Source organism: Pyxicephalus adspersus, chromosome 4 (genome assembly GCF_032062135.1).
Source record: "Pyxicephalus adspersus chromosome 4, UCB_Pads_2.0, whole genome shotgun sequence".
Classification (NCBI taxonomy): domain Eukaryota; kingdom Metazoa; phylum Chordata; class Amphibia; order Anura; family Pyxicephalidae; genus Pyxicephalus; species Pyxicephalus adspersus.
The window spans coordinates 55,096,981-55,123,217 of record NC_092861.1 but is presented as its reverse complement, the minus strand read 5'-3'; the positions used below and the strand labels follow the sequence as shown (position 1 = coordinate 55,123,217).

At 37.0% G+C, this 26,237-nt stretch overlaps 1 protein-coding gene across 1 annotated transcript in view; it reads left to right on the top strand.

The window, feature by feature from the left end:
* LOC140329771 (IgGFc-binding protein-like) overlaps positions 1–26,237 on the top strand; it is a 103,277-nt gene that overhangs the window by 42,459 nt on the left and 34,581 nt on the right. Inside the window, exons 7-27 of the mRNA XM_072410162.1 lie at positions 454–544; positions 2,061–2,338; positions 3,889–4,490; positions 4,586–5,147; positions 5,580–5,779; positions 6,773–7,153; positions 7,251–7,537; positions 7,671–7,738; positions 7,830–7,977; positions 8,342–8,613; positions 13,392–13,457; positions 14,846–15,131; positions 15,506–15,777; positions 18,349–18,414; positions 20,042–20,485; positions 21,108–21,307; positions 21,391–21,771; positions 21,885–22,171; positions 22,305–22,576; positions 24,056–24,196; positions 24,820–25,076. Of these exons, the coding sequence (XP_072266263.1) occupies positions 454–544; positions 2,061–2,338; positions 3,889–4,490; positions 4,586–5,147; positions 5,580–5,779; positions 6,773–7,153; positions 7,251–7,537; positions 7,671–7,738; positions 7,830–7,977; positions 8,342–8,613; positions 13,392–13,457; positions 14,846–15,131; positions 15,506–15,777; positions 18,349–18,414; positions 20,042–20,485; positions 21,108–21,307; positions 21,391–21,771; positions 21,885–22,171; positions 22,305–22,576; positions 24,056–24,196; positions 24,820–25,076 (5,561 nt within the window). The remainder of the gene's footprint in view (positions 1–453; positions 545–2,060; positions 2,339–3,888; positions 4,491–4,585; positions 5,148–5,579; positions 5,780–6,772; positions 7,154–7,250; positions 7,538–7,670; positions 7,739–7,829; positions 7,978–8,341; positions 8,614–13,391; positions 13,458–14,845; positions 15,132–15,505; positions 15,778–18,348; positions 18,415–20,041; positions 20,486–21,107; positions 21,308–21,390; positions 21,772–21,884; positions 22,172–22,304; positions 22,577–24,055; positions 24,197–24,819; positions 25,077–26,237) is intronic.

Below are 26,237 nucleotides of genomic sequence, written 5' to 3'. Positions count from 1 at the left end.
CCAATTAACCTAATTACTACTAAATAGTACCTGGAGGAAACCCATGCAAACGCAGGGAGAACCTGCAAACTCCATGCAGATAGTGTCCTGGCTGACATTTGAACCTGGGACCTAGCACTGCAGAAGCCAGAGTGCTATTCTCTGAGCCAAATATATAGTTAAATTTCAAATAATGCTATACTTTCTATACTCTGCTTTAAACACTGAACATGTAACCTTGTAAAACAAACTTAATTTTATGATTATTATCCTTAACTAACTTTTATTTTAAAAATCAAAACATAGTTGGAGGCGCCAAAGATAAAGACCTGGGTAAATATGTAATGCATTTGAAAAGATGATGGTTTTATTTTTAAAAGATGTTGGACTGCAGTATAGTTGTAGATTTTTTTTATTTTGCATGGTATAGAATATGGTTTAAATCTGTCAGATTTTTTTTTGCCTTTGTAACAGACTTGCTTTTTATTGCCCATGTCAAAGCTCATAGTCAACAGCAGAACACATGTGGGACCACAACCTTCCCAAGTCTATCCAGAGCAGGCATGTGATTTAAAAAAATAAAAGTATATTAAAAAGAATGCTGTCTGCTTTAGAAAAGACTATACACCTTAAATAGGTTTCATACTTTGAACCAGGTTGTAAGAAAGAAGACCACAGGCATGCCTATAGGGCATTGGAGAGGGACTTGATATTTGATAGTGGAGTTGATAGATGAAACGTATGTAAGGCTTTGAAATGTGAAATATTTCAAGTGTTGTCCTCAAAATTGTGCCCAAAGTTTGTTGAAAAGACAGAAAATGTCAGCCATGGTTAGCAGATAAAAATTGATGAGAGAGATAGATAAACATTGCAAAATGATTCAGGATATGTCACTGAGATGATTTTTTTTATGGTATACCAAAAAGGATCAACAGTCAAACTGAGAGATTATAAAGGTGTTAGTTTAAAAATGCCAACAAAACTTTACCTGATTGGTTAACCACCAATATAGCATTTCATAATTTAAAAACAGATTTTTACAAAAAATCAAATACATTTAGGACCAATCTGTCCACAACAATAGGACATTACATTGTTCAGTCCCAGTCATGCATTCTTGAAGCATTGCGCAAAATCTAAGTCCAATACCTCAGGATAGACAAATGAGACCTACAGTAAGATAAAATTCTATAATGAATAAAACAATCTAACTTAATAAATATACAACATAAATAATTAGGTTTCCAAACAATAATTAATAACAAAAATAGAACTTACTAGAATGCAGAGAACCAACGTACACTCTGGTGTTTCCCCCAAAACAATAGTGGAAGCATCGGCAATGCTTGACTGAGACTAAACAATGTAATGTTCCTTTTCTTGTGGACAGATTGGTCTTAAATATCTTTGATTGTTTGTAAAATCTGCTTTAAGATTTTGATATGCTATATTGGTAGTTAACCAATCAATAAAGTTTTGCTGGCATTTTTAAACTAATGCAAAAGGTGTATGATGCCTGAAAAGTCCCAATCTTCTTTTCTTTCTTGAAAATATAGCTAGGAAATGTGCCATCAAATAATTAATGGTGTATACTTGGAAAATTTTCTTTATTAATATTATTAAATCTGTATTAATCTGCTGACATGTAATCTGCTGACTTGTAGAAAATTACCGAAAATAAAATCTGTCTGCTGCATTGGTCTTTCTTTAAACTTTATTCAGACATTAAAATCATAAAGCCAAACTACTGTGATGCTGAGTCGAACAGTAATTACACAAATATGGCCATTTTTTATCCAAAATCAAAACATGTACCCACCCCCAGGTATTGCTTCAAAATGTACTGCATACATAATAATGATGTATTACGAAAACACTGTCCACCCCCTACATAACCAATGTTGCAATCTTGAAAAACTTTGATGATCTACCACTCATGATTTAACACCAGAAACTTGTAAAGGGGAACTCACAACCTCAAACAAAATTAAACATCAAATAGTTATATCTACATATACCACTCATACATTTGCATTTTCAAATGTTTCTAATACACAAAAAAAAACTCTTTGTCATTCCAGCTGTTTTCCAGCCAATAAAGTTGATCCTGTCTGCACAGAAGAAGAAATAAAAGTAATTCAAAGCCAGGACTCTTGTGGCAAGATACTTCCTTTTGATGGTGTATTTCAGCACTGCCACACCACTGTGGATCCCCGAGAGTACTTTTTAAACTGTTTCAGTGACATGTGTGAACTTCGTCTAGACCCAGATATACTGTGCCTTCATCTTCAAGCTTACACAGATTCCTGTCATGCTGCAGGAGCTGTGGTGTTGCCTTGGAGAAACTCAACCTTCTGTGGTAAGTGTGCATAAACTGCAGTCCTAAAAGCAATTGAAAACCATGATAGTTATGAGCTACTATGGACATTGTGTTACCAGTGAATACCGCAAGGTGTATGTGGAATTTGGAACTCAACAGAAGCACAGCATTTAGGAATGGGTTTTACTACACAACCCTTTCAGGTGATGACTTTTAGACCTATCCACTGTTACTAGATCACACACAGGAAGTAATCATTGAAAGTTGGTTACCAAAAGTGTGGTCCGAATCCAGCCAAGAGAGGAGTAAACAAAATCTAAAATACAAGCTTATATTTAATCACAAGTACAATAAAAAAAAAAACAATATATTTGCTCTGCTCCATGTTGGGGGGGAAACATTTCTTAATCAACCTGGGGACTATAAAACAATTTCCTAAAAGGTATTAAAATTTCTTTTACTGAAGCTATACTAAGTATGGAATATATGTAAGTTGACTTTGGAATCCTTGATTTGGTAAGTATATAATATAATTATTCAGTAGGTTCGACTGAAGAGGGTTTGCATGAATACTAGCTGACAATTTAAGATCTTAATAGAAAAACATATAACTGACATTAATAGGTAATTATTGTTCTAAGACAAATCTGTCAAGGAAAGCAGCTCTTCTGTGTAATCTTGAACGCTTCAGACATGTAAAAAGCCTGACTTCCTTAAACTACCCTACATTAAGTGTGGTAAGAAATATCTACAATTTAAAAACCCACAGGTGATACAAAACTCTACTAAATCAAGAAATGAACTAAATACCTTATCAGGAAAAAAATACAAAATATCAAAATTTGAAAGTTGGAAGCCGCCTAGAAGGAGTGAATGGGGTGATCTGTGGTAAAACAAACTATGTCTTCTAAAAACATCCAAATTTATTTAGATATCAGTCCACCCATTTCAACTTGACAAAAATATTCTTAAGAGACTGGCAGAGAAAAGTTTTAAAAGGAAGTGTATAAAGAACGTTTACCTTCTTCTCCAAACAGTTGTTGATAATGTGTCCTTTGATTTTGTGTTACGTTCTGGCCACCTGGGTGATTGTAATCCATCTTCAGGAAATATGATGTAATGAGTGGCTTTTTAGGAAAATATAATTCTGGAAATTCTAGGCCATGCAAGTCCAGTATTTATATTTTTATAAACAGATGCCTCATCTTCCAGAATCAGGAAAAGTTTTCATTCTCTATTTCTTATGTAATGCCTGTAGCCGCCTACTAAAAATACATAAAACACAAATTTTATGTGTCTGCCAATTGTACTGCTGTTCTTGGGTGCAAGTGTCGTGGAGATGCAGGTAGTAACTAGACAGCCTTGACAAAAGGATTACATTCTGGTGCAGTGGCGTTTCAAAGTACCTTAAGGGATATCTGCCAATGCTACTGCAAAGCAAGGCAATTTAAACCAGAGCAGTGAAATAGATTGTATTACAGATCTAATGTTAAGTTAAAGCTCCCTTCATAAATTTTTTCCTCTGCTGCTTATACTTTTGTAATCTGTGAGAGTTTGATATTGTTTTTAAAACTGTAAATGTTTTACAGCTTTGGATTGCCCTCCAAACAGTCATTATGAGCAATGTGGAATGGCCTGCCCAGCTACATGTGTCAATCCGGGATCACCATCCAACTGCAATCTTCCTTGCACAGAAGGGTGTGTGTGTGACCCGGGATATGTTCTCTATGATCAGAAGTGTGTGCCAAGTGGTCAATGTGGATGTTGGGATAATGATAAACATTATCCTGTAGGCTCAGAGTTCTGGACTGATGATACCTGCTCCACTAAATGCACATGTCCTTCTGCTGGTGGCAGTTTAATGTGCAACCCTGCTTCATGTCAACCTGGAAAATACTGTGGTATCACTAATGGAGTTCCTGGTTGTTTTGACCTCACATTTGGTAATTGTATAACCTGGGGGGATCCTCACTACCACACCTTTGATAAAGAAGTTCATGACTTTATGGGAATATGTACATATACTCTTTCCAAGCTTTGCACCAATACCACATCTTTGCCATATTTTAACATTGAAGCAAAGAATGAACACCGTTACGGGAATCAAGCTGTATCACTTATTCAGAAAGTTATGGTGGAAGTCTATGATCATAAAATAACTATTGTTAAAGATGAGTCTAGTCAAGTTTTGGTAAGTTTCTTTAAAAATTTTGTAATATGTTTCATGATGTCACAATGGTCTATTCTTGTTTAAATCTAACATACGCACACATTGTTGATTTTTAGGTGGATGGTATTTGGACAAATCTCCCAGTTATCTTTAGCAATGGATCTCTGACAGTGAAGCAAAGTGGTCGATATGTTATTGTGGAGACTGATTTCCATCTCACAGTGTCTTATGACATTGACCATACAGTGGATGTTAAAATCGCAACTACATATTTTAATAAAACTTGTGGAATGTGTGGCAATTTTAATGGTATTCGGCAGGATGACTTTATGATGCCCAATGGACAGCTAGCTCTGAACTCTAATCAGTTGGGAGACAGCTGGAAGGTGGAATATGATGATCCATTATGTGACACAATTACTCCTACACCTCCACCACCATGTCCACCAGAGACAGAGGAACTCTATTCAAACAATCAGTTCTGTGGATTGTTAACTAGTAAAGATGGACCTTTCAAGGCTTGTCACTCAGTAATCAACCCAGACCGTTTCTTTGACAGCTGTGTATTTGATCTGTGTGCTCTTGGTGCTGGTAGTTTATGTAAAGCATTGGAAGGTTACGCTGATGCCTGTCAAAGAGCTGGGGCCACCATTGCTTGGAGAAACTCCACATTCTGTCGTAAGTAATGTTTTTTGCTATTAGAGTTGTAATCTGGCAGGTCATGCATGGGGCCTGATTTATCAAAGCTCTCCAAGGCTGGAGAGGATACACTTTTAACAGTGAAGCTGAGTGATTCAGCAAACCTGGAATGGATTTCCTAAAAGTAATTTACTATTTGCTAGCAAATTTTTTGAACCCTCCAGATCCATTCCAGTTTTGCTTGATCACTCAGCTTCACCTTTGAAAGTGTATCATCTCTAGCCTTGGAGACCTTTAATAAATCGGGCCCACTGTGTCTACCTTTCCATATTATATAAATCTTACGGTATTCTACTTAAGGCGTATGTCCAACCAAAAAAATGAAAAAGTGGTTAAGAGTTAGAAACAATGTGATGTTTTTATTGCTATACGAGGCTCTGGTATTAACTATTATCTGTCCTTGTTATTTAGCCCTCCCATGTCCTGTGAACAGTCACTACAATCCATGTAGCAGTGCTTGCCCTGCCACATGTGTGGACCAGAGTGCTCCAAGTAACTGCAATAAGCCCTGTACTGATGCTTGTGAATGTGATAATGGCTTTGTGCTCAGTGGACACATTTGTGTTCCTGTCAGTGAATGTGGATGCTTTTATGAAGACAGGTACTATATGGTAAGTGTTGCCCTGTTTCTTATCCTTCCTAAACATTTTTATAGGATCTTTAAATAATCTAATGAAATTGAGTAAATTAGAATATTACCCGGTAAATTGGGTAAGAAAACAATATTTGTATGGCTGTACATGAGAATTTTTTGTGATTTTGCAGTTGCTGACAACTAAAAACCATGCAACTTTAAATATTGTCTGTCTCAGTCATAACTTTAAACCAGTGGGATTATTTTTGTAAGAAACCTCTATTGATGGAAATGTAAGTGGTGCAATTGCTGACTCACCTTTATATAGGTTGGTTGCCTGACCTTCTTTTCTCTCAGGGCTCCCTGAAGTATACTAGAGCAAGTATGCAGCAAGTGAAGTCCAGCGTCTAGATCTGCAACTTTTTCTAAGTCATTCAGAAAATGTTAAAGAAAAACTTCCCAGAAAGATGTTTGGTGGTTGCCTATGCTCACCTGCTTCTAAAAAATACTAGGCATCTTGCTGTCTCTGGTTTCAGGCAGTATGCACATCCACTTACTAGTATTAATATTGCACAGTATTTATATAGTTCCAATATATTACGCAGCGTGTAATGTCACTAGCTGTCCCTCAAAGGGGCTCACAATTTAATGTCCCTACCTCAATCATATGTCATTAATGTAGTCTAAGGTCAATTTTAGGGGGTTGCCAAATTATCTAACTGCATGTTTTTTGGAGTGTGGGAGGAAACTGGAGTACATGGAGGAAACCCACGAAAACACAGGGAGAACCTGCAAACTCCATACTGGTAGTGTCCTGGCCGAGATTTGAACCTGGGAGCTAGCGCTGTAAAGTCCAGAATGCTATCCTCTGAGGCACCTCTAAAAAATGTCCTGCCATTCACTATCCTTTATATTCTTCTAAAAAACAATATATTTTATTTGTTTTGATTACTATTCCCAGCTTTGTTGATTTAATTATTAAGTAGTTCTATAATATTTTCTAATTTTCTAAAATATTTATTTTTTTCAGAAAAATGAGATATTCTGGAAAGGGGACTGTCAAGGTCGTTGTACATGTCAAGGAAACAATCATGTGACGTGTACAGCTCAGACCTGTGCTCCTGATGAAGTGTGCAAAGTACAAAATGGAATTAGGAACTGTTTTCCTGCTGACACGTCCATCTGTCATATCTATGGTGATCCACATTATATAACATTTGATGGCAAGTCATACCATTTCCAAGGAGCCTGTAATTATACAGCAGTGGAGACGTGTGGAAACACAAGTGTGTACTTCTCAATAACCACAAGAAATGAGCACAGAGGAAGCCCAACCTGGACAACTATAAACTCAGTTGCAGTTAGCTTCATTGACCTTAATATCATTTTGGGCAGAAAAAAAGTGGTGGAGGTAAGATTTCTATTTAAACTTCAAAAAATGCAAGGCAAAGCACTCAACATTCAAGTAATATTTTGTCTCTATTGTTTTTATTTTTCTCTGCTTTTAGGTCAATGGACTTATTGTCACATTGCCTGTGACCCCAGCAGCTGGTATCTCTGTAAGCTTAAGTGGTTCCTTTGTTTCCCTGCAAACGGACTTTGGTCTTGAAGTTAAGTTTAATGGTGACCAGGAACTCTTTGTAAAAGTCAATGAAAACTTAAAAGGAAAACTATGTGGCCTTTGTGGCACTTATAATGGTAACCAAAGAGATGATTTCTTGACACCTGAAGGTTTATTTGCTCCAACATCCAATGATTTTGGAAACAGCTGGCGTGTTCCTGATGACAACTGGATGTAAGTATATATATAAAATACCTTCATGATCTTCCTAAGTAAAGGTAAACTTAATTAGAAAGTGTGAAAAAGCAAGGCATTTTTCTGGAATTATTTATGACACTATAAATCATTCAATAATTTGTTTCCATAGATGTGAAGATGACATTGTTGATCCTCCACCATGTGATCCTACTGATGAAATTAAATATGAAGACCAATGTAAACTGATATTAGTAGGCAATGGCTGTTCTAAAAACTAACTTTGGTCTTGAAGTCAAATTTAATGGTAACCATGAACTGTTTGTTAAAGTAAATGAGAACTTAAAAGGAAAACTGTGCGGTCTCTGTGGCACCTATAACGGTAACCCAAAAGATGATTTCCTGACACCTGAAGGTTTACTTGCTGCTATTTCAAATGACTTTGGAAACAGCTGGCGTGTCCCTGATGACAATTGGATGTAAGTACAAAAATATTTATCATGATGACCATTCTAAAACTAAACTCAGTTACCAAAATGTAAGGTCTGTGCCGAATACCAGAGGAATGTATATACAAGCAAGTGTCTGGCTGTAGAAAAAGCATTATCAGTGGGAAATATGAGTAATAATACACCTTCCAATACTAAGGAAGACTTGCCCACAAAGAAGAGATTGTTAACATTAAGATAAAACAAGGATAGAACAGAGCTGAGAACAATATTATTAAAAATGGGTAAATTGAATAAAGTCAGGGTCTACATCTAGTCTAACGCTTATGCTTTACAGCAGTACAATAGTCATATTGAGTCATCCGATAAATCATGAAATGTCTTGGCTCTTTAGATGTGAAGATGACATTGTTGATCCTCCACCATGTGATCCTACTGATGAAATTAAATATGAAGACCAATGTAAACTGATATTAGTAGGCAATGGACCTTTCAAGGAATGTCACCCCCATATTCCACCTCAAATATACTTTGAGAGCTGTGTGTATGACTTGTGTGCCACTGGAGGAAACCAAGATCAGTACTGCAATGCTTTAGAGGCCTATGCTGCTGCTTGTGAAAATGCCGGAATCAGTGTTGGTGACTGGAGCGAGAATACCGTCTGCCGTAAGTGAAAATGATCTGTTCTGTAAATTATTGAAACCTAATATTTTCAGTATCATAATTCCATCAGTGGTAGGTAAATTATTCTAGATCTGTTTTAAATACAATTTGAGTGAAATATTTTGAATATTATAGATTATAGATTGAATATTATGAATGGATATATCACCATCCGTCACTGTAAACTGAAAATAGACAACAGAAAAATCCTCCTTGTATTCTGTGCCCTGCTTCCTCTAACCAAAGAGAGAAAAATAATCTGCCCTTCTTAATCACCCAAAGTCATGGTCATGCGATAACCGGGTTCATTGTCAAGTTCAAAGTCTTCTTTTTTGCTTATTTGTTTACATTTATTGCAGTCCTTCTTTAGGTATACCCATCACTGCCTGCCTTGATGTGGACACTTCCTATTGGCTGTGCAGTGTTTGGGTCTGCTCATAATGGAGAAGAGGAGTGACAGTGACACAAAAGGGACCACCAGGTACTTGTTGCTGGATCAGTGGTCCACTTCTCCAGGGGGTTCTATCAAGGGACCTGGATGGGGAATGTAAGTGAGGATATCTTGCCAAACAAGTTAGGGGATGTGTAGGATGGGTTGGAAGTGGGTGGGATAGAGGAGTGGCAAGAGTTGCAGAATAATTAGGAAGGATTTTGCCCAGAGATAGACTTTTATGAAAGAAAATCAAACAAACATGTGCATAGCCTTGCCTTTTACTGTATTACTAATTAAAGTTGATTGTAGCACATACAAAAGGATTCTAAGGATGACCTGTGTTGCTTGCATGTCTTTATAGATGAAATGAAAAATGACCTTTGTCCAGTGTTTAAGGATAGGGTCCATCATAAAGTTTAAGGATAGGGTTGACCATACTGACTACAGCTGCTAAATGATAGAAAATTCAGTCTTAAATACATAGTATTGGGAATCTTGGTGTTTCCTGGAGAACTAAATGCAGAAAGTGTCTGAAAGTTTCTGTGGCAGACTCTGCAGAAGTTAACAAGTTAATTCTCAGTGCTATATACTATTGGTGTGTTCATGGCATGTTTCCGTAAGTGCTTAATTTATATTTATGGAATCATGCATGTAAGTATTCTGCTTTAGTTAGAAGTAGTATCAAAATGTAATGTTGAATCTATAAAGCTAGTACACCTTTCAGCAAACAGTGGGGCCCCACGGCTTTATGGCTTCACAATACTAGAGTGGGTTGCTCTGGCAGGTAAGTCTGCCATGAAGTGTAAACAAATCATTGGGCACCAATATTGAAGTTTATTTCAGATTTAACGGATCCAAACTTCAGTGGGGTCCAAATTAAAACAGATTTGTCGGACCTTAAAAACTGTTCTCTCAACTTAAAAGAAGATTTGCTAAATGTAAAATAATATTTAGGCAACCTTCCATGAATCAAACCTGTACATGTTTGCCCTATCTATAATATTCACATATAGCAAATGTCGAAATATACTACTGCTGCCTAAAATTGCAACCAGAAGAACTTTCAAATTTTCCAACAGCAACATTCACACTCAACTCGAAAACATTCAATGCAAGCCATTTGCACAACAATTATTTATAAATAGACCCTGACCTAATGAACATATGTTGTTTAATTCCTACAGAACAAGAAATTGACCACTTTTGTTCAGTCGCTATGCAAATAGTTTATACTTCCAAAACTTTGGAGTAGTAATACTGTAAAGTAATTTACATTTAGAATTTTATGAAAAACTTTTTATTGAATTAGATGTTTTTTCATCTGCATAGGCCAGGAACACTTACCTCCTCCTCACTAAAGTGCATACACCTCTCTCTTGCGCGTGTGGGCAGTTCTGATTCTGGGCGTGCCTGTGCTTCCAAGTTTTATCAATCCAATCCAAGCCAATCAGAAAATAGCCTTTTAACCATCCTTGGCTATTTAGCTAGCTCAAACACTGCACTCAGTGTTTGTGCACCGTGTCTCCATGACTGCCGAACCCCTAGTTCTGTTGAGCTAGTTGCTGTTCACCTGGTGCTTAATCCAGTGTTTCCTGTGTCCAGCTCCTGTGTTAACCCCTCATTGTCCAGTCTGTTGGTTCCCAGCCAACTTCCCCATCCTGTTCCTGGCTGTCTGTGAATATCCCTGCATCACCTGTACCTTCTGTTGCTTCCAGTGTCTCCTGTGTTCCCTTTGCCCGCAGTGGCCTCTGTGTCACTAGCTGGATCACTGGTAATTGACCCCTGGCTTGCGACCTGACCTCTCTTGTTTGCTGTCTGCCTCGACCCTGGCCTTCCTCGACTATTCTTCAGCCTTGTGATTTAGTACCGTGTTTCATCTTGCCCACCCTGATGTGCCCAAGCACCGCAACCTGGCAGTAACCAGCGCCGCAACATCCTCCCCATCAAAGGCTCTGGAGAACACCTGGTTCCTGCTTGGACTCTACGCCTTGGCCCTTCCCAGGGCTCACACCACCTCCGTGCAAGCCATAGCGCCCCCTTGTGGTCCTGTTTCTCTGTGCGTGACATGAATCACTTGGTTCCAGTTGTAATTTCAAACTCTAAGTCAAAATTAAAACCCATGACCCATGTAATTAGGATGGTCACAACCCCATTTACCAATACTTAGCCACTCCTCCTCTCTACCTTCTCCATTCCCCACCCTTCCTTTTCCCCATTCCACATCCCCCCAACCAAGACAAAATACAACTTTTATGGATAAATTCTCAACATTTACAACTTGCACATTCAAAACCTAAAGTAAAAAACCAAAATATCTTTAAACATAAATAACAATTTACCAAAACCTTTGGGAGATCCCACACCTCAGATGCCCTCTGAGGACCCAACATCCACCCTAAATGCCATAGATCCCCAAACTTTTTGGCCGGTGGGGGACCTTCACTTCCTAAAAGTGGCCCTACTTTCTTCTTCCTCCACCTTTTAGCACCTAACCCTTTTTCCAAACTTCTGACCTATTCCTGACCACCTACCTTCCACCTATCCTAACCCTCCGCCTCCACCTTCCACACATTATGCATACTTATAACCCCTTTAATGTCACCACTGTAGCTGTGTTATGGTTATCAGTGTAAGTATGTAAACAAACTTGGTCACATGATAGCAGATGTCGTTTGTATTCACCTCAACTGGGTTTGTGTAACACTTCAACTGTTAAATAGGAAGCTAGGGCATTTGGATAGCCCTGCCCTTTCAACCTTAAGATGGAAGCAACCAGATACCTGTGGATAGAGGAGAATAGGAGACAGCTATTTTTTAACAGCTCTTAGCATAGGCACCATTTTAACACTGAATTGGTGGTATGTAACTTTTTTATTATGAGAAATAATGTGTTTCATTTATATTGGTATGCAATACACTCAGTAAAATATTATTCATTAAAATGCTATGAACACAAACTTCAAATTTGACCTAATCATGAGAATGTTGTTATCTCGGATAAAAGGGTTAATTGCTACACTACAAATTTCTTTTTTATTTTTTTTTTATTCTTAAATATTTTTTCCATCAATTATCAAGATAAATGCATTCTTGTAGAATGATACATCTGCAATTGACATTCAAAAATCTGGAAACCTGAGGAGTGCCAGATTTTTGAAAATTCTGGATTTTTGAAGGTTATATTCACTTTAACACACAGACCAGCCTTTCTCACGCAGCACCTGCAGACATCTGGCACAAATCCAGAGAGCAGGCAGCAGGGACGTCTCAATGTGTATTTAGTGTAGCAAGCAAGACCTAACAGCTGCTTCTAGAGAACAGCGCCATCAAAACATAAGTGGCCAAACAGTGTACTACAGTCCCTGTATTGGGAATGCGCTTTGAAATTCATGCCGGAAAACTGAAGGAACCGGATTATCGTTGGCCGGATTTTCGATTGTCAACTCTAGTTAAAGAGAAATGTGTAAATGTATCTACTCTGTCAAAGTCCCATCCAACAGTGAGTTGTCAGCTTGTTGCATGATTATTGGTCCACAGTTAAGGCTGTCAATACTTCAGGTTGTCTCAATATGTTTTCTGTCTCCTGTTTTACTTCATTACAGATTGCAGATCCTTGGATTAATATTTATTTCTTTTTTGTAACTGGTGCTAACAGATTGGTGAATTAAGGTAGAAGCATTGATTTGATACCAGCCCATATGATATTTCATTTTACAATGAGTTGCAAGAAAAACTGATGTTTATTTTATATTTCCATGCGCATGATAGGGTTTTATTTGTCCATTTTTTTTACCAAATTTTACCACTCCACTAAGTGTAAGGGCCCTTGACAAATGATTATTTACTTTCCTAAGTGAATTTTAAGCCAACAGCATAAACTCTAATAAACCAAGGCCAAATTCTGTTTCCATTTTAGCACAGTTTTAATACTGCTGGACAATGCAGTAAAGCACAAAGGAAAAAACAAAAGGTAGACAGCAAAACTGTAAGGTGCTATGGTTTCGGTGATGTGGGATTGTGCTATCCTTTATACAGCCTAATGTTAACAGTACAAAATATTTAAACATTTCCTTAAGTCTGTTGACATTGATACTGCCACTAACAGGTAGCAAACAGTTGTGTGTCTTTATTATGAGATCTTTAGAGGGACAAGTTAGGCTTTTACAGTATGAAAGGTAATATACATTTGTAATATACATTAAATGTATACATTTATGGTACTGTTATAAATCAAGAACTGTACTTTTTCAGTCTTTGAGTTTTTTTCTGATTTATTTTTTTAACCTGAACTGCATTTGTGGTTTATTATAAAAGGATTTTAACTACACATGACTCCCTTTTTTCTCAGGAACACCCTCAACAACTTCTACAACCACTACCACAAGACCTACTACTCAGGCTTTGCTTCTACCAGGTAGGACAATTTACTGGAGGTCATTATATGCCACACAAAAGTTTGCTTAAACAAATTTAAAAATAAAAGGAGTTTCTAGTATAGTTGTTAGGTAGAAGATACCTGCACCACAGTGCCTGCACCTACATAAGTCAGTGAGGAATTTATTAAAGTTTCTTTACTGATTTCTAGGATATATTAATATTTTAACAGCCATAGCCTGCCTATAAATTACCTTAAACTTTCATGTAGAGATTTTGATGGCAGCAGGAATTAAAAATCAAAAGATGTCTTGTTTTTTTAAGATTGGAACAATACAGGTCCTAGTATTTGCAGATGCTAAAATTGAAATCATTCAGCAAGGTAATTTTAACAAATATTAAAGATCTTTTGGCTATTTGTAAGGGTGACAATCTTTCCACTGGCCAGTGATGTAGGAGGCTTTCCTCCCATTAACCACCACACTGTACTGTGAGCTGTGGGTATGGTAATTAAAGCAGAGGTTCACTGAGGACCTGAAAGTCATTCAAGGTGTTCCTCATATTAAATAGACAGACTATTTCAAAGAATAATGTTTCTAGGGAAACTAACATTATTAGTAAGGGCAAAAAACACAAATTACTTATGATATTCTTGCCATCAGCACATCCCTATTTTGAATAGATTGGATTACAGTAAATAAAGTTTTTGAATGGCATGCTTCAAATATTATTGTTCTTACGGTGGATATAAAGTAGAGAAACCTGAAGGAACATTCCAAAAAATGGAAAAGAAAAAGATTTGGTCATTCCCTATTTGATTTCTGAAAACGTAAACCTTGATCTCCTATGTCATTGTTATATAACAAAAGAGGAAATAGTGAAGGCTGTTGTTTATCTTTGTACTGTAAATGATGTGAAAGGGATCTTTACAATTGAAGTACATTTACAACATTTTACTAGATACATTTCAGAAAAATATTTTCCCAATAGAAGATTTAAAACAAAGTCTTTGGATTCCTCTTCACCATTAAACCTGGTTAAGGCAGAAAAGCTGAAAAGTGTAAAAAAAAAATTTAAAAAATCGCTTAACTTTAAGTCCATGATTAATATACATACATTATTGGAACAAGTCATTTGTTTTGTCACTACAAGTACCCATAGACTTAAATTGTGGCTGCTTAATACTACTTTCTAAACCTGCCAAAAACCTTGAAATTGGTGGTAAGGAATTTAAAAAAAACACCTTTTATTTTCATTGTATTATTGGGCTGATCACCACTTTTTAATCATCTGAAGGAAATGACTATGTTCAAACATAATATTTAATTTGATACAGCTGACAAGCTCCTATTAATTTATATGATTTTTTAAAATCATATCAATGTTAGAGATTTTATACTTATGATCATGTCCCTATTCTATTTCCAGGATCCTGTGAGGTTAGTGGAGATCCTCATTACTACACCTTTGACAATCAGGTGCACCACTTTATGGGCACTGCTGTTCTAAAAACTAACTTTGGTCTTGAAGTCAAATTTAATGGTAACCATGAACTGTTTGTTAAAGTAAATGAGAACTTAAAAGGAAAACTGTGTGGTCTCTGTGGCACCTATAATGGTAACCCAAAAGATGATTTCCTGACACCTGAAGGTTTACTTGCTGCTACTTCTAATGACTTTGGAAACAGCTGGCGTGTTCCCGATGACAACTGGATGTAAGTACAAAAATATTTATCATGATGACCATTCTAAAGCTAAACTCAGTTACCAAAATGTAAGGTCTGTGCCGAATGTTACCAGAGGTATTTATATACAAGCAAGTGGTTGGCTGTAAAAAAAGCATTATCAGTGGGAAATATGAGTAATATTACATCTTCCAATACTAAGGAAGACTTGTCTACAAAGAGGAGATTGTTAACTTTAGGATAAAACGAGGATAGAACAGAGCTGAGAACAATATTATTAAAACATTGGTAAATTTAATAAAGTCAGGGTTTACATCTAGTCTAAGGCTTCTCCTTATGCTTCACAGTAGTACAATAGTCATATTGAATCATCCATTAAATCATGAAATGTCTTTGCTCTTTAGATGTGAAGATGACATAGTTGATCCTCCACCATGTGATCCTACTGATGAAATTAAATATGAAGACCAATGTAAACTGATATTATTAGGCAATGGACCTTTCAAGGAATGTCACCCCCATATTCCACCTCAGATATACTTTGATAGCTGTGTATATGACTTGTGTGCCACTGGAGGAAACCAAGATCAGTACTGCAATGCTTTAGAGGCCTATGCTGCTGCTTGTGAAAATGCCGGGATCAGTGTTGGTGACTGGAGCGAGAATACCGTCTGCGGTAAGTGAAAATGATCTGTTCTGTAAATTATTGAAACTTAATATTTTCAGTATCAATCATCATCCAACAGTGGCAGGTAAAATATTCTAGATCTATTTTAAATGATATATGAGTGAATCAATTGTTGTTCATATTGAATTATATGAATGGATATATCACCATATGTGACTGTAAACTGGGAACAGACAAAAGAAAAATCCTTCTTGTATTCTGTGCCCTGCTTCCTCTAACCAAAGGGAGGAAAATAATCTGCCCTTCTTAATCACCCAATGACATGGTCATGGGATGACCGAGTTCATTGTGAAGTTCAAGGTCTTCTTTTTTGCTTATTTGTTTAAACTTAGTGCAGTCCTTAGGTATACCCATCACGGCCTGCCTTGAAGTGGACACTTCCTATTGGCTGTGCAGTGTTTGGGTCTGCTCATAATGGAGAAGAGGAATGACGCGGACACAAAGGGGACCACCAGGTACTTGACAGCACAGGCAAGTGATTGTTGCTGGATTAGTGGTCCACTTCTTCAGGGGGTTCTCTCAAGGGACCTGGATGGGGAATGTATGTGAGGATATCTTGCCAAATTAGGGGATGTGTAGGATGGGTTCAAAGTGGGTGGGATAGAGGAGTGGCAAGAGTTGGGGAATGAATGGGAAGGATATAGATTTTGCCCAGTGATAGACTTTTATGAAAGAAAATCAAACAGACATGTGCATAGTCCAGTGTATGCCTAGTGTAAAGTTGATTGTAGCACTTAGAAAAAGATTTGAAGGATGACCTGTGTTGCTTGCAATACTTTTTAGGTGAGACAAAAAATGACCTGTGTCCAGTGTTGAAGGATAGGGTTGACCATACAGTTTAGGGATAGGGTTGAACATACTACAGCTGCTAAATGATAGATATTCCAGTCTTACATACATAGTATTGGGAATCCTGGTGTTTCCTGGGGAACTGAATGCAGAAAGTTTCTGTGGCAGACTGCAGAAGGTAATATCAAAATTCTCAGTGCTATATACTAGTGATGGTGCTTGGCGTGTTCATGGCATGTTTTGGTAAGTGCTTGGAATGGAATTATGCTTGTAAGAATCCTGCTTTTATTTGAAGTAGTATGAAAATGTAATGTTAAATCTATTAGGCTAATACACCTTTTGGCAAACAGTGGGGCCACATGGCCACATGGCTTCACAATACTAGAGTGGGTTGCTTTGGCAAGTAAGTCTGCCATAAAGTGTAAACAAATCCTTGGGCACCAACAGAAAAGTTTACTTCAGCTTTACCGAACCCAAAGTGGACCATTCTGCTTGTATATTGATATTAGAATCATTATCGAATTAATAGCCAATTGAAGATAATGATTTAGGTATTTGTCACTGAAGGGATTCCTCATAAACAGTTCCAACATTTGCACCCAAGTTTAGGGTACAAATATTTTTTTTCTTTTTTGATGCATGTTTAGTTATTTACTTGTCTTATGCGAGTACACAAACATTTAGAAATGTGCAAACATTCCTAGGTTAAATTTGTAAAGTGGGTGAACATATTTAAAGTTGAGTAAACTTGAGCATAAGTTAGATGAACCAGATATTTGAGTCTAACTCCATTACTCTTTACAAGAGATGAGCCCTCAGAGGCACGGCTCACCACACTATACCATCCGACCAGCTAACCCAAACTGACTTTTTGTTTCTAGACTCTTCCTCCACCTTTTAGCACCTAACAACATCTCCACCCCTTTTCCAAACTTCTAACCTATCCCTGACCACCTACCTTCCACCTATCCTAACCCTCCGCCTCCTGCTTCCTCTAGCCCCTGGTCATGTGCACCCTTCGCCTGTCTTCCTCATTCGGCAGCTTCAGGCTGTTCTATATCATTAGCAAAACCATAGGTTAGATAATGTGCTAAGAAGTTTAGCTGTTTTGTCACTGCCAGGAATTTATTAATGCAAAGAAGTGGAATATTCTTGAATGGCCAAGTCAGTCACCTGATCTGAACCCAATTAAGCATGCACATCACTTGTTGAAGACTAAACTTCATACAGAAAGGCCCACAAACAAACAGCAACTGAAAGCCGTTGCAGTAAAGGTCTGTCAGAGCATTAAAAAGGAGGAAACCCAGCATCTGGTGATGTCCATGAGGTCAAGACTACAGGCTGTCATTGCCAGCAAAGTGTTTTCACAACCATATATTAGAAATGAACATTTTATTTTCAGCTTTTTAATTTGTCCTTTTTTTTTGAGCCCCTGAAATGAAGTGATTGAGTAAAAAATGACTCAAAAAAAGGTTTGTCATATTTTATGCAATGTTTTTGTTCAACCCACTAAATTAAAGCTGAAAATCTGCAGTTCGACTGCATCTGAGTTGTTTCATGTAAAATTAATTGTGGTAATGCACAGAACCAAAATTAGAAAAAGCTGTCTCTGTCAAAAAATGTATGGACCTAACTGTATGTAAACATTATTGTTACTATATTAGATCAAAAACTGTACTGAGTGTTTTTCTGATTTACTTATCTAACCTGAACTGCATTTGTGGTTTATTATAAAAGGATTTTAACTACACATGACTCTTCTTTACTCAGGAACACCTTCAACAACTTCTACAACCACTACCACAAGACCTACTACTCAAGCTCTGCTTCTACCAGGTAGGACAATTCACTGGAGGTCATTATATTCTACACAAAAGTTTGCTTTAAATTATGTTTTATAGTATGTCCGTAAAGCGTTCAAGTGAAACAAATGTAAAAATAAAAGGAGTTTCTAGTATAGTTGTTAGTTAGAAGATACCTACTCCACAGTGCCTGCACCTACATAGGTCAGTGAGGAATTAATTAAAATTTCTTTACTGATTGCTAAGATATACTAATATTTTAATAGCTAAAGCCTGCCTATAAATTCACCTAAACTTTCATGTAGAGATTTTGATGGCAGCAGTCATGAAAAATGAAAATATTTCTTGATTTTGAAAACTGGCTAAGGAACAGGTTCTAGTATTTGCAGATGCTAAACTTTAAATCATTCTGCAATGTTAACAGATATTAAAGATCTTTTTTGCTACTTGTAAGGTTGACAATCTTTCCACTGGCCAGTGATGTAGGAGGCCACACTGTACCAGCGCACTGTACTGTGAGCTGTGGGTATGGTAATTATAGCAGAGGTTCCCTGAAGACCTGAAAGTCATTTCAAGGAGTTCCTCATATTAAATAGATAGACTATTTTAATGGAAAATGCTTCTAGGGAAGCTAACATTTATAGTAAGGGCAAAAACACACAAAGTACTTATGATATTCTTGCCTCAGCACATCCCCTTTTTTATTAGATTGGATTACAGTAAATAGAATTATTGAATAGCATGTTTCAAATAATATTGTTCTTTCGGTGGATATAAATTAAGGAAACCTTAAGGAACATCCATAAAAATAGAAGAGAAAATGATTTGGTTATTCCCCATTCGATTTCTGGAAAGTAAAATCTGGATCTCCCCTGTCATTGGTATATAACAAAATAGGAGATAGTGAAGGCTGTTTTTAATTTTTGTACTGTTAATGATGTGAAAGAGATCTATGCAATTGAAATACATTTACATAATTTTATAGGATACATTTCAAAAAAATATTTTCCCAATAGAAGATCTAAAATCATTTAAGCTGTAATTTAGGCACATAATTGGAGTGTAGGTAGACTAAATCTGCTGTCGACCCATTCTGGCCGCCTATGTGTATCTATATTAAATGTATATTAAATAAAAAAAGGGTTTCTTGTTTTGACTGAAAGAGAAATCAAATGATAATCATTGGATCTTTTATCTGTCTTCACTCACAGAACAGGAAAAAGAGACTTTAAAACAAAGTCAATGGATTCCTCTTCACTATTAAACTTCATTAGGGCAGCAAAGCAGAAAAGTGTAAAAAAAATAAATAAAAAAAATCCCTTACCTTTAAGTCCATGATTAATATACATACATTAATGGAGCAGGTCAGCTGTTTTGTCACTACAAGTACCCATAGACTTAAATTGTGGCTGCTTAATGCTACTTTCTAAACCTGCCAAAAACCAGGAAATTGGTGGAAGGTTTTTAAAACAAACACCTTTTATTTCCATTGTATTATTAGGCTGATCACCACTTTTTAAACATCTGAAGGAAGTATTATGTTTAAACATAATATTTGATTTGATACCGCTGACAAGCTCCTAATAATTTATATGATTTTTTAAAATTATATTATTGTTAGAGATTTTATACTTATAATCATGTCCCTATTCTATTTCCAGGATCCTGTGAGGTTAGTGGAGATCCTCATTACTACACCTTTGACAATCAGGTGCACCACTTTATGGGCACTAATGGTATTCGGCAGGATGACTTTATGATGCCCAATGGACAGCTAGCTCTGAACTCTAATCAGTTGGGAGACAGCTGGAAGGTGGAATATGATGATCCATTATGTGACACAATTACTCCTACACCTCCACCACCATGTCCACCAGAGACTGAGGAACTCTATTCAAACAATCAGTTCTGTGGATTGTTAACTAGTAAAGATGGACCTTTCAAGGCTTGCCACTCAGTAATCAACCCAGACCGTTTCTTTGACAGCTGTGTATTTGATCTGTGTGCTCTTGGTGCTGGTAGTTTATGTAAAGTATTGGAAGGTTACGCTGATGCCTGTCAAAGAGCTGGGGCCACCATTGCTTGGAGAAACTCCACATTCTGTCGTAAGTAATGTTTTTTTCCTGTAAGAATTTTAATGTAGAAGAAATTCTTTATGTCTCTTATGTTATGGTAAGCCTATAGAAGAGCAGCATACATGTCACACAGTGCAGGCAACACTTCAGTTTGTTTTTGCTGCCTATTATCCACATATATTAAAGACAATTTTTGGGAGGGGGGGGGGATTAACCTAACTGCATGTTTTTAGAGGTGCTGGGGGAACCATAGCAATCAAAAGAATCCCAAGTGTACACAGAGAAGATGCAAACTCCATACAGAAACTGTCCTGGCAGAGATTGAAACCTGGGACCCCAGAGCTACAAACGAAATGCTAGCCACCATACCACCCATTTTAGTTTTTTCCAGCATTCTACATAAAGTGTCCAACCAATTGCATCACATGGGGAATATTTAGATACACTGTAATGTTTGAATTGCTATGCAGAACTCTACTAAAACTTTTAACCTTGCTGGTTATTCTGCAAACCACCTTTACAGTATCAGGTGTTTGTTCAACCAAATCATTTTTTAGCTTTGGATAAGTGTAGGGAATAATTAGAAACAATGTGATGTTATTATTGCTATCCAAGGCTCTTTTATTAACTGGTATCTGTCCTTGTTTTTTAGCCCTCCCATGTCCTGCCAATAGTCACTACAATCCATGTAGCAGTGCTTGCCCTGCCACATGTGTGGACCAGAGCGATCCAAGTAACTGCAATAAGCCCTGTACTGAGACTTGTGAATGTGATAATGGCTTTGTGCTCAGTGGACACAATTGTGTTCCTGTCAGTGAATGTGGATGTTTTTATGATGGCAAGTACTATGAGGTAAGTTTTTGTGCTTTATTATCTTTTGAAACCCCACTATTGAAAGCTTTATTGGTGTATTATGCTATGTTTTATTTTAACAGAAAAATGAGATATTCTGGAAAGGGGACTGTGAAGGTCGTTGTACATGTCAAGGAAACAATCATGTGACGTGTACAGCTCAGACCTGTGCTCCTGATGAAGTGTGCAAAGTACAAAATGGAATTAGGAAGTGTTTTCCTGCTGACACCTCCATCTGTCACATCTATGGTGATCCACATTATATAACATTTGATGGCAAGTCATACCATTTCCAAGGAGCCTGTAATTATACAGCAGTGGAGACGTGTGGAAACACAAGTGTGTTCTTCTCAATAACCACAAGAAATGAGCACAGAGGAAGCCCAACCTGGACAGCTATAAACTCAGTTGCAGTTAGCTTCATTGACCTTAATATCATTTTGGGCAGAAACAAAGTGGTGGAGGTAAGATTTCTATTTAAACTTCAACAAATGCAAACTAACCCCCTAAACATTTGGATTCATATTTTGTTTTTATTTGCCACACTTAGTTTTAAGGTACTTTTCTCTCTTTTTAGATCAATGGGCTTATTGTCACATTGCCTGTGACCCCAGCAGCTGGCATTTCAGTAAGCTTAAGTGGTTCCTTTGTTGCTTTACAAACTGACTTTGGTCTTGAAGTTAACTTTAATGGTGACCAGGAACTCTTTGTAAAAGTCAATGAAAACTTAAAAGGAAAACTATGTGGCCTTTGTGGCACTTATAATGGTAACCAAAGAGATGATTTCTTGACACCTGAAGGTTTATTTGCTCCAACATCCAATGATTTTGGAAACAGCTGGCGTGTTCCTGATGACAACTGGATGTAAGTATATATATAAAATACCTTCATGATCTTCCTAAGTAAAGGTAAACTTAATTAGAAAGTGTGAAAAAGCAAGGCATTTTTCTGGAATTATTTATGACACTATAAATCATTCAATAATTTGTTTCCATAGATGTGAAGATGACATTGTTGATCCTCCACCATGTGATCCTACTGATGAAATTAAATATGAAGACCAATGTAAACTGATATTAGTAGGCAATGGACCTTTCAAGGAATGTCACCCCCATATTCCACCTCAGATATACTTTGAGAGCTGTGTATATGACTTGTGTGCCACTGGAGGAAACCAGGATCAGTACTGCAATGCTTTAGAGGCCTATGCTGCTGCTTGTGAAAATGCCGGAATCAGCGTCAGTGACTGGAGAGAGAACACTGTCTGCCGTAAGTGAAAATTTTCAGTTTTTAATTTACAAAAAATATTCAATGTCAACATTAAACTATTTTTCTTTTATTACCAGAAATGACAACTTCTACAACAACTGCAATCCCAACAGTACCGGGTAAATTGATTTCAAATGTATTTATCATCGTGAATCAAATGTTGTTCAGAATAAACATGGATAACATTTAACATGGATAATATGATCACTCTATAACTCAGCTTTTGTATCCTGTTGACTCATTCATTATAGTTAAAAAAAAAAGTTGCTGAGAAAATAAAAAGTTCCAAGATATTTAATTGTGTTCAGTTTATTTAATTATACAAATTTTCTTGTGATAAGTATTGGGTTATGTAGAGCGGGGGTCCCCATCCCCCGGTCTGTGGCCCGGCCGTCTGACAGCTGGGCCACGAGAGCATGGAGACCAGTGGTTGGGAGGGAACTCCCGGCTAGAGCCATGGACCATGTCCACCATACGGATTGCAGGCTCATGGCGGTGGGTGGGTCGTGTCTCTGGAAACCCATCCACTCTCCCATTTCAGTCTCAGACCTTTGATGGGGGAGTAGGCAGGTTCTCGCATCATGATGTCACTTTGAGTGACACATGGCTCCCCGCGCATGCACGGTCCGCAGTCCGTGGAATTAGTGGTCTGTAAGCTCCAAAAGGTTGGGAACCACTGATGTAGAGCACTTAGAACACAAATTGACACCAAGACCATTCAAATTCTACTGAATAACTGACCTTTATTGTACTGTGGTGTATATTAAAGAATTCTGTTTCAAGTGGTTTCCAAATTTATATTAGAAAGCACTAAAGACAGATAAAGCTAAAGTTATATAAAACCTTCCTATTCCATCTTGGTGTATCATATCCATATACTGTACATGCGTAGAAGTATTGCATACAGGGGAGAAATAAATTTGAATAATTTGTTGTGTTCCTTGGTGTTACTGATTTTTTTTACTTTAATATCTGGTAGATCAATAAGCAGCAGAAGAAAAACATTCATATTTCCTATGTGTTTAAATGTATACGCACATATTCCCATAACATTTTATGTGTTTAATAGCCACTAGGAGTGTGCAGTCTAGGAGCTGGCATACTTTTTCACAGTTGAAATTTAGGAAAATGCTTTGTATTTTACTACTTTTTCTAGAATCCAGATTTTATGAATAACATTTTTTTATTATACAAGATTTATAAAGTGGGTGCAAAAGAAGAGGAAATAAATCAAAGACTCCTCTGCCCCCAAAATATTGTACTATTTAATTTGACTACATGGAATTAATTGTGCACTTTATGTAGTGGAGATTTAATCTGAGCAGGTCCTGACAAAACTGACAAAAAAAGGACTGCCCTCCCTCCCTTGTCTCATTGTATAATCAGTATTGGACTGGGGATAGTATGGCGACAAGTATAATTGTATGTTATTTTTAAATTTAACTAAAATACCCTTTTGTTTGCTTTTATGTGTTGCAGAAAAGTGTCGCTTTGAATGCTCGTTTGATGTTGATTTATGTAACTGGAAACAGTCAGCTACTGATCCTATAGACTGGACCCGCTGGACAGGCTCAACACCATCTATTTTTACTGGTCCTTCCTATGACCACACAACAGGAGGTAAATAGCTCTGCAGAAATTATGTTGATTTTTGCTTGTTTAATTTTTATAAACTTATGTTTTGTGGTGGTGGTTGTACTATAAGTTTGGTTGAGCAGATGTTTCAAAACAACCTTTTCTAATTTTATACATATTGTTAAAAAGGTACACTTTATGTGTACGAATGTATAACATGTTATCCTTTGTCCATTTGCCGATTAGTTTTCATAAGGTAAACCCTAAATTGCATTGACTATTAGAATTTGAAAGGTTTTGGATCTCTTCTGGCAGGACCACAAATAGGTTACATAGTGAATTTATCAGTATACGTTTATCCGGAATAAATTATCTTGGTAAAGGAGCTGACTTTACAACACCGGTCATAAAAATAAACACCTCTAGTGGCCACAACATTACGGGTAGATTGATGTTTTTTAAATACTTTCAAAATTTGCACCCACACCAGGAAGCTCAATATATCTGGGTACTATTGTTGGCAATTTTGTAAAAAAGAATTCCTTTTTGTTTGCTAATTCCTTAATGTTTCTGTTGGCTATAAGGCCACCAATCTAAGTTTTGACAAATAGGAATGTGCAGGAAGCTGAAAGCTGTGTTAAAAGTGTGTTTTATATCTATATATTTAGGTGGCTACTACCTCTATATTGATGGACGATATTCAAATGAAGGAGATTTTGCAAGACTGGAGAGTCCTGCCAATTGCTTAATTGGACCTCACTGCTTACGTTTCTGGTATCACATGTATGGGGTGGCACAATATATGGAGCTCAAGGTTGCGCTACTAACAGTAGATGGTTTGGTATATGCTTCCTACCTAGAAGGAAATCACGGGGATGTGTGGCGAATGGAAGAGGTTTACCTGCCTGACTGTAACATTATACAGGTAAGTACAGAGTTCCGAAAAGTATATGGAATTATAGTTTTGTATTTTACAGATTTTCTTTAGGGCTTAAACAATCCTTAAAGAGCAGTAAGAAAATAAATCAACAAGTATGGCATAGCAGGCACCTTTACATTTCACTTTCTGCACAGAATGTGAAAAAAAAAGAACAAGAGTTAAAGCGAACCTATTACCACAATGTTAACTTTATATAAAAGAGTAGATATAACCTATATGAATTAAAAATGTGCTTGTTTTGTTTTTGTTTTTATAATGCTTTTTTAAAGAAAAAAAAAAGCTAAGCCCCTCCTGTCTTTACCACCGCACTGCGTCATGTATCCCAGGAGGCTCCATCAGGTTCAGCCACTAGGGAAATAAACATATCCCAGATATAAAACCCTATGGACATAGTTGATCCAGAGGAAGGCAAAACATCCCCTGGTACAATATGCTCCCACAGGGGGAAAAAATTCATTCCTCATTCCATGGAGCAACTGGATATTCCCTGAATCAACAGGCTCTGTTATCTTTACTTTAGAGCTTTATTACCCAGATATATTCTGTGCTTCAGGAAAACCATTCAGCTTTTTCCTAAAGCAATCTATAGTAGTTGCTGAAATTACCTTCTGAAAAAGCCTATTCCACATTTTCATAGACCTTACAGTGAAGAATCCCTTCCTTATTTGTAGCTTAAACTTTTTTTCCTCCAGATGCAGAGTGCGCTCTTGTCATTTTGTAACACTATTAAAGTGAATAGTTGGAAAGAGAGTTCTCTATATGTTTCATTTATCTATATATATATATATATATAAATATATAATTATATATTTAGTGATCATATCCCCCTTAAACATCCCCTTAGAGAATAGATTCAGTTCAGCTAATCTCTCCTCATAGCTGAGTCCATTTATTCCTTTTATTAGTATAGTTGCCCTTCTCTGCACTCTCTCCAAGTCCACAATGTCCTTTAAGTGAACTGGTGCCTGCTGGGGGCTCGTCCAGGGTATGCGTCGTTGAGTGATTCTTCCAAGGCGCGCCTGTTCTGATGCATGAGAGACTCTGGGATGGATTGAGAGGACAGAGGAATAGAGCCAAGAAACCTGCAGATCCTTTCAGCGCCCAAAATAGGACTGCATATTCCAGATGTGGTCTGACCAATGCTTT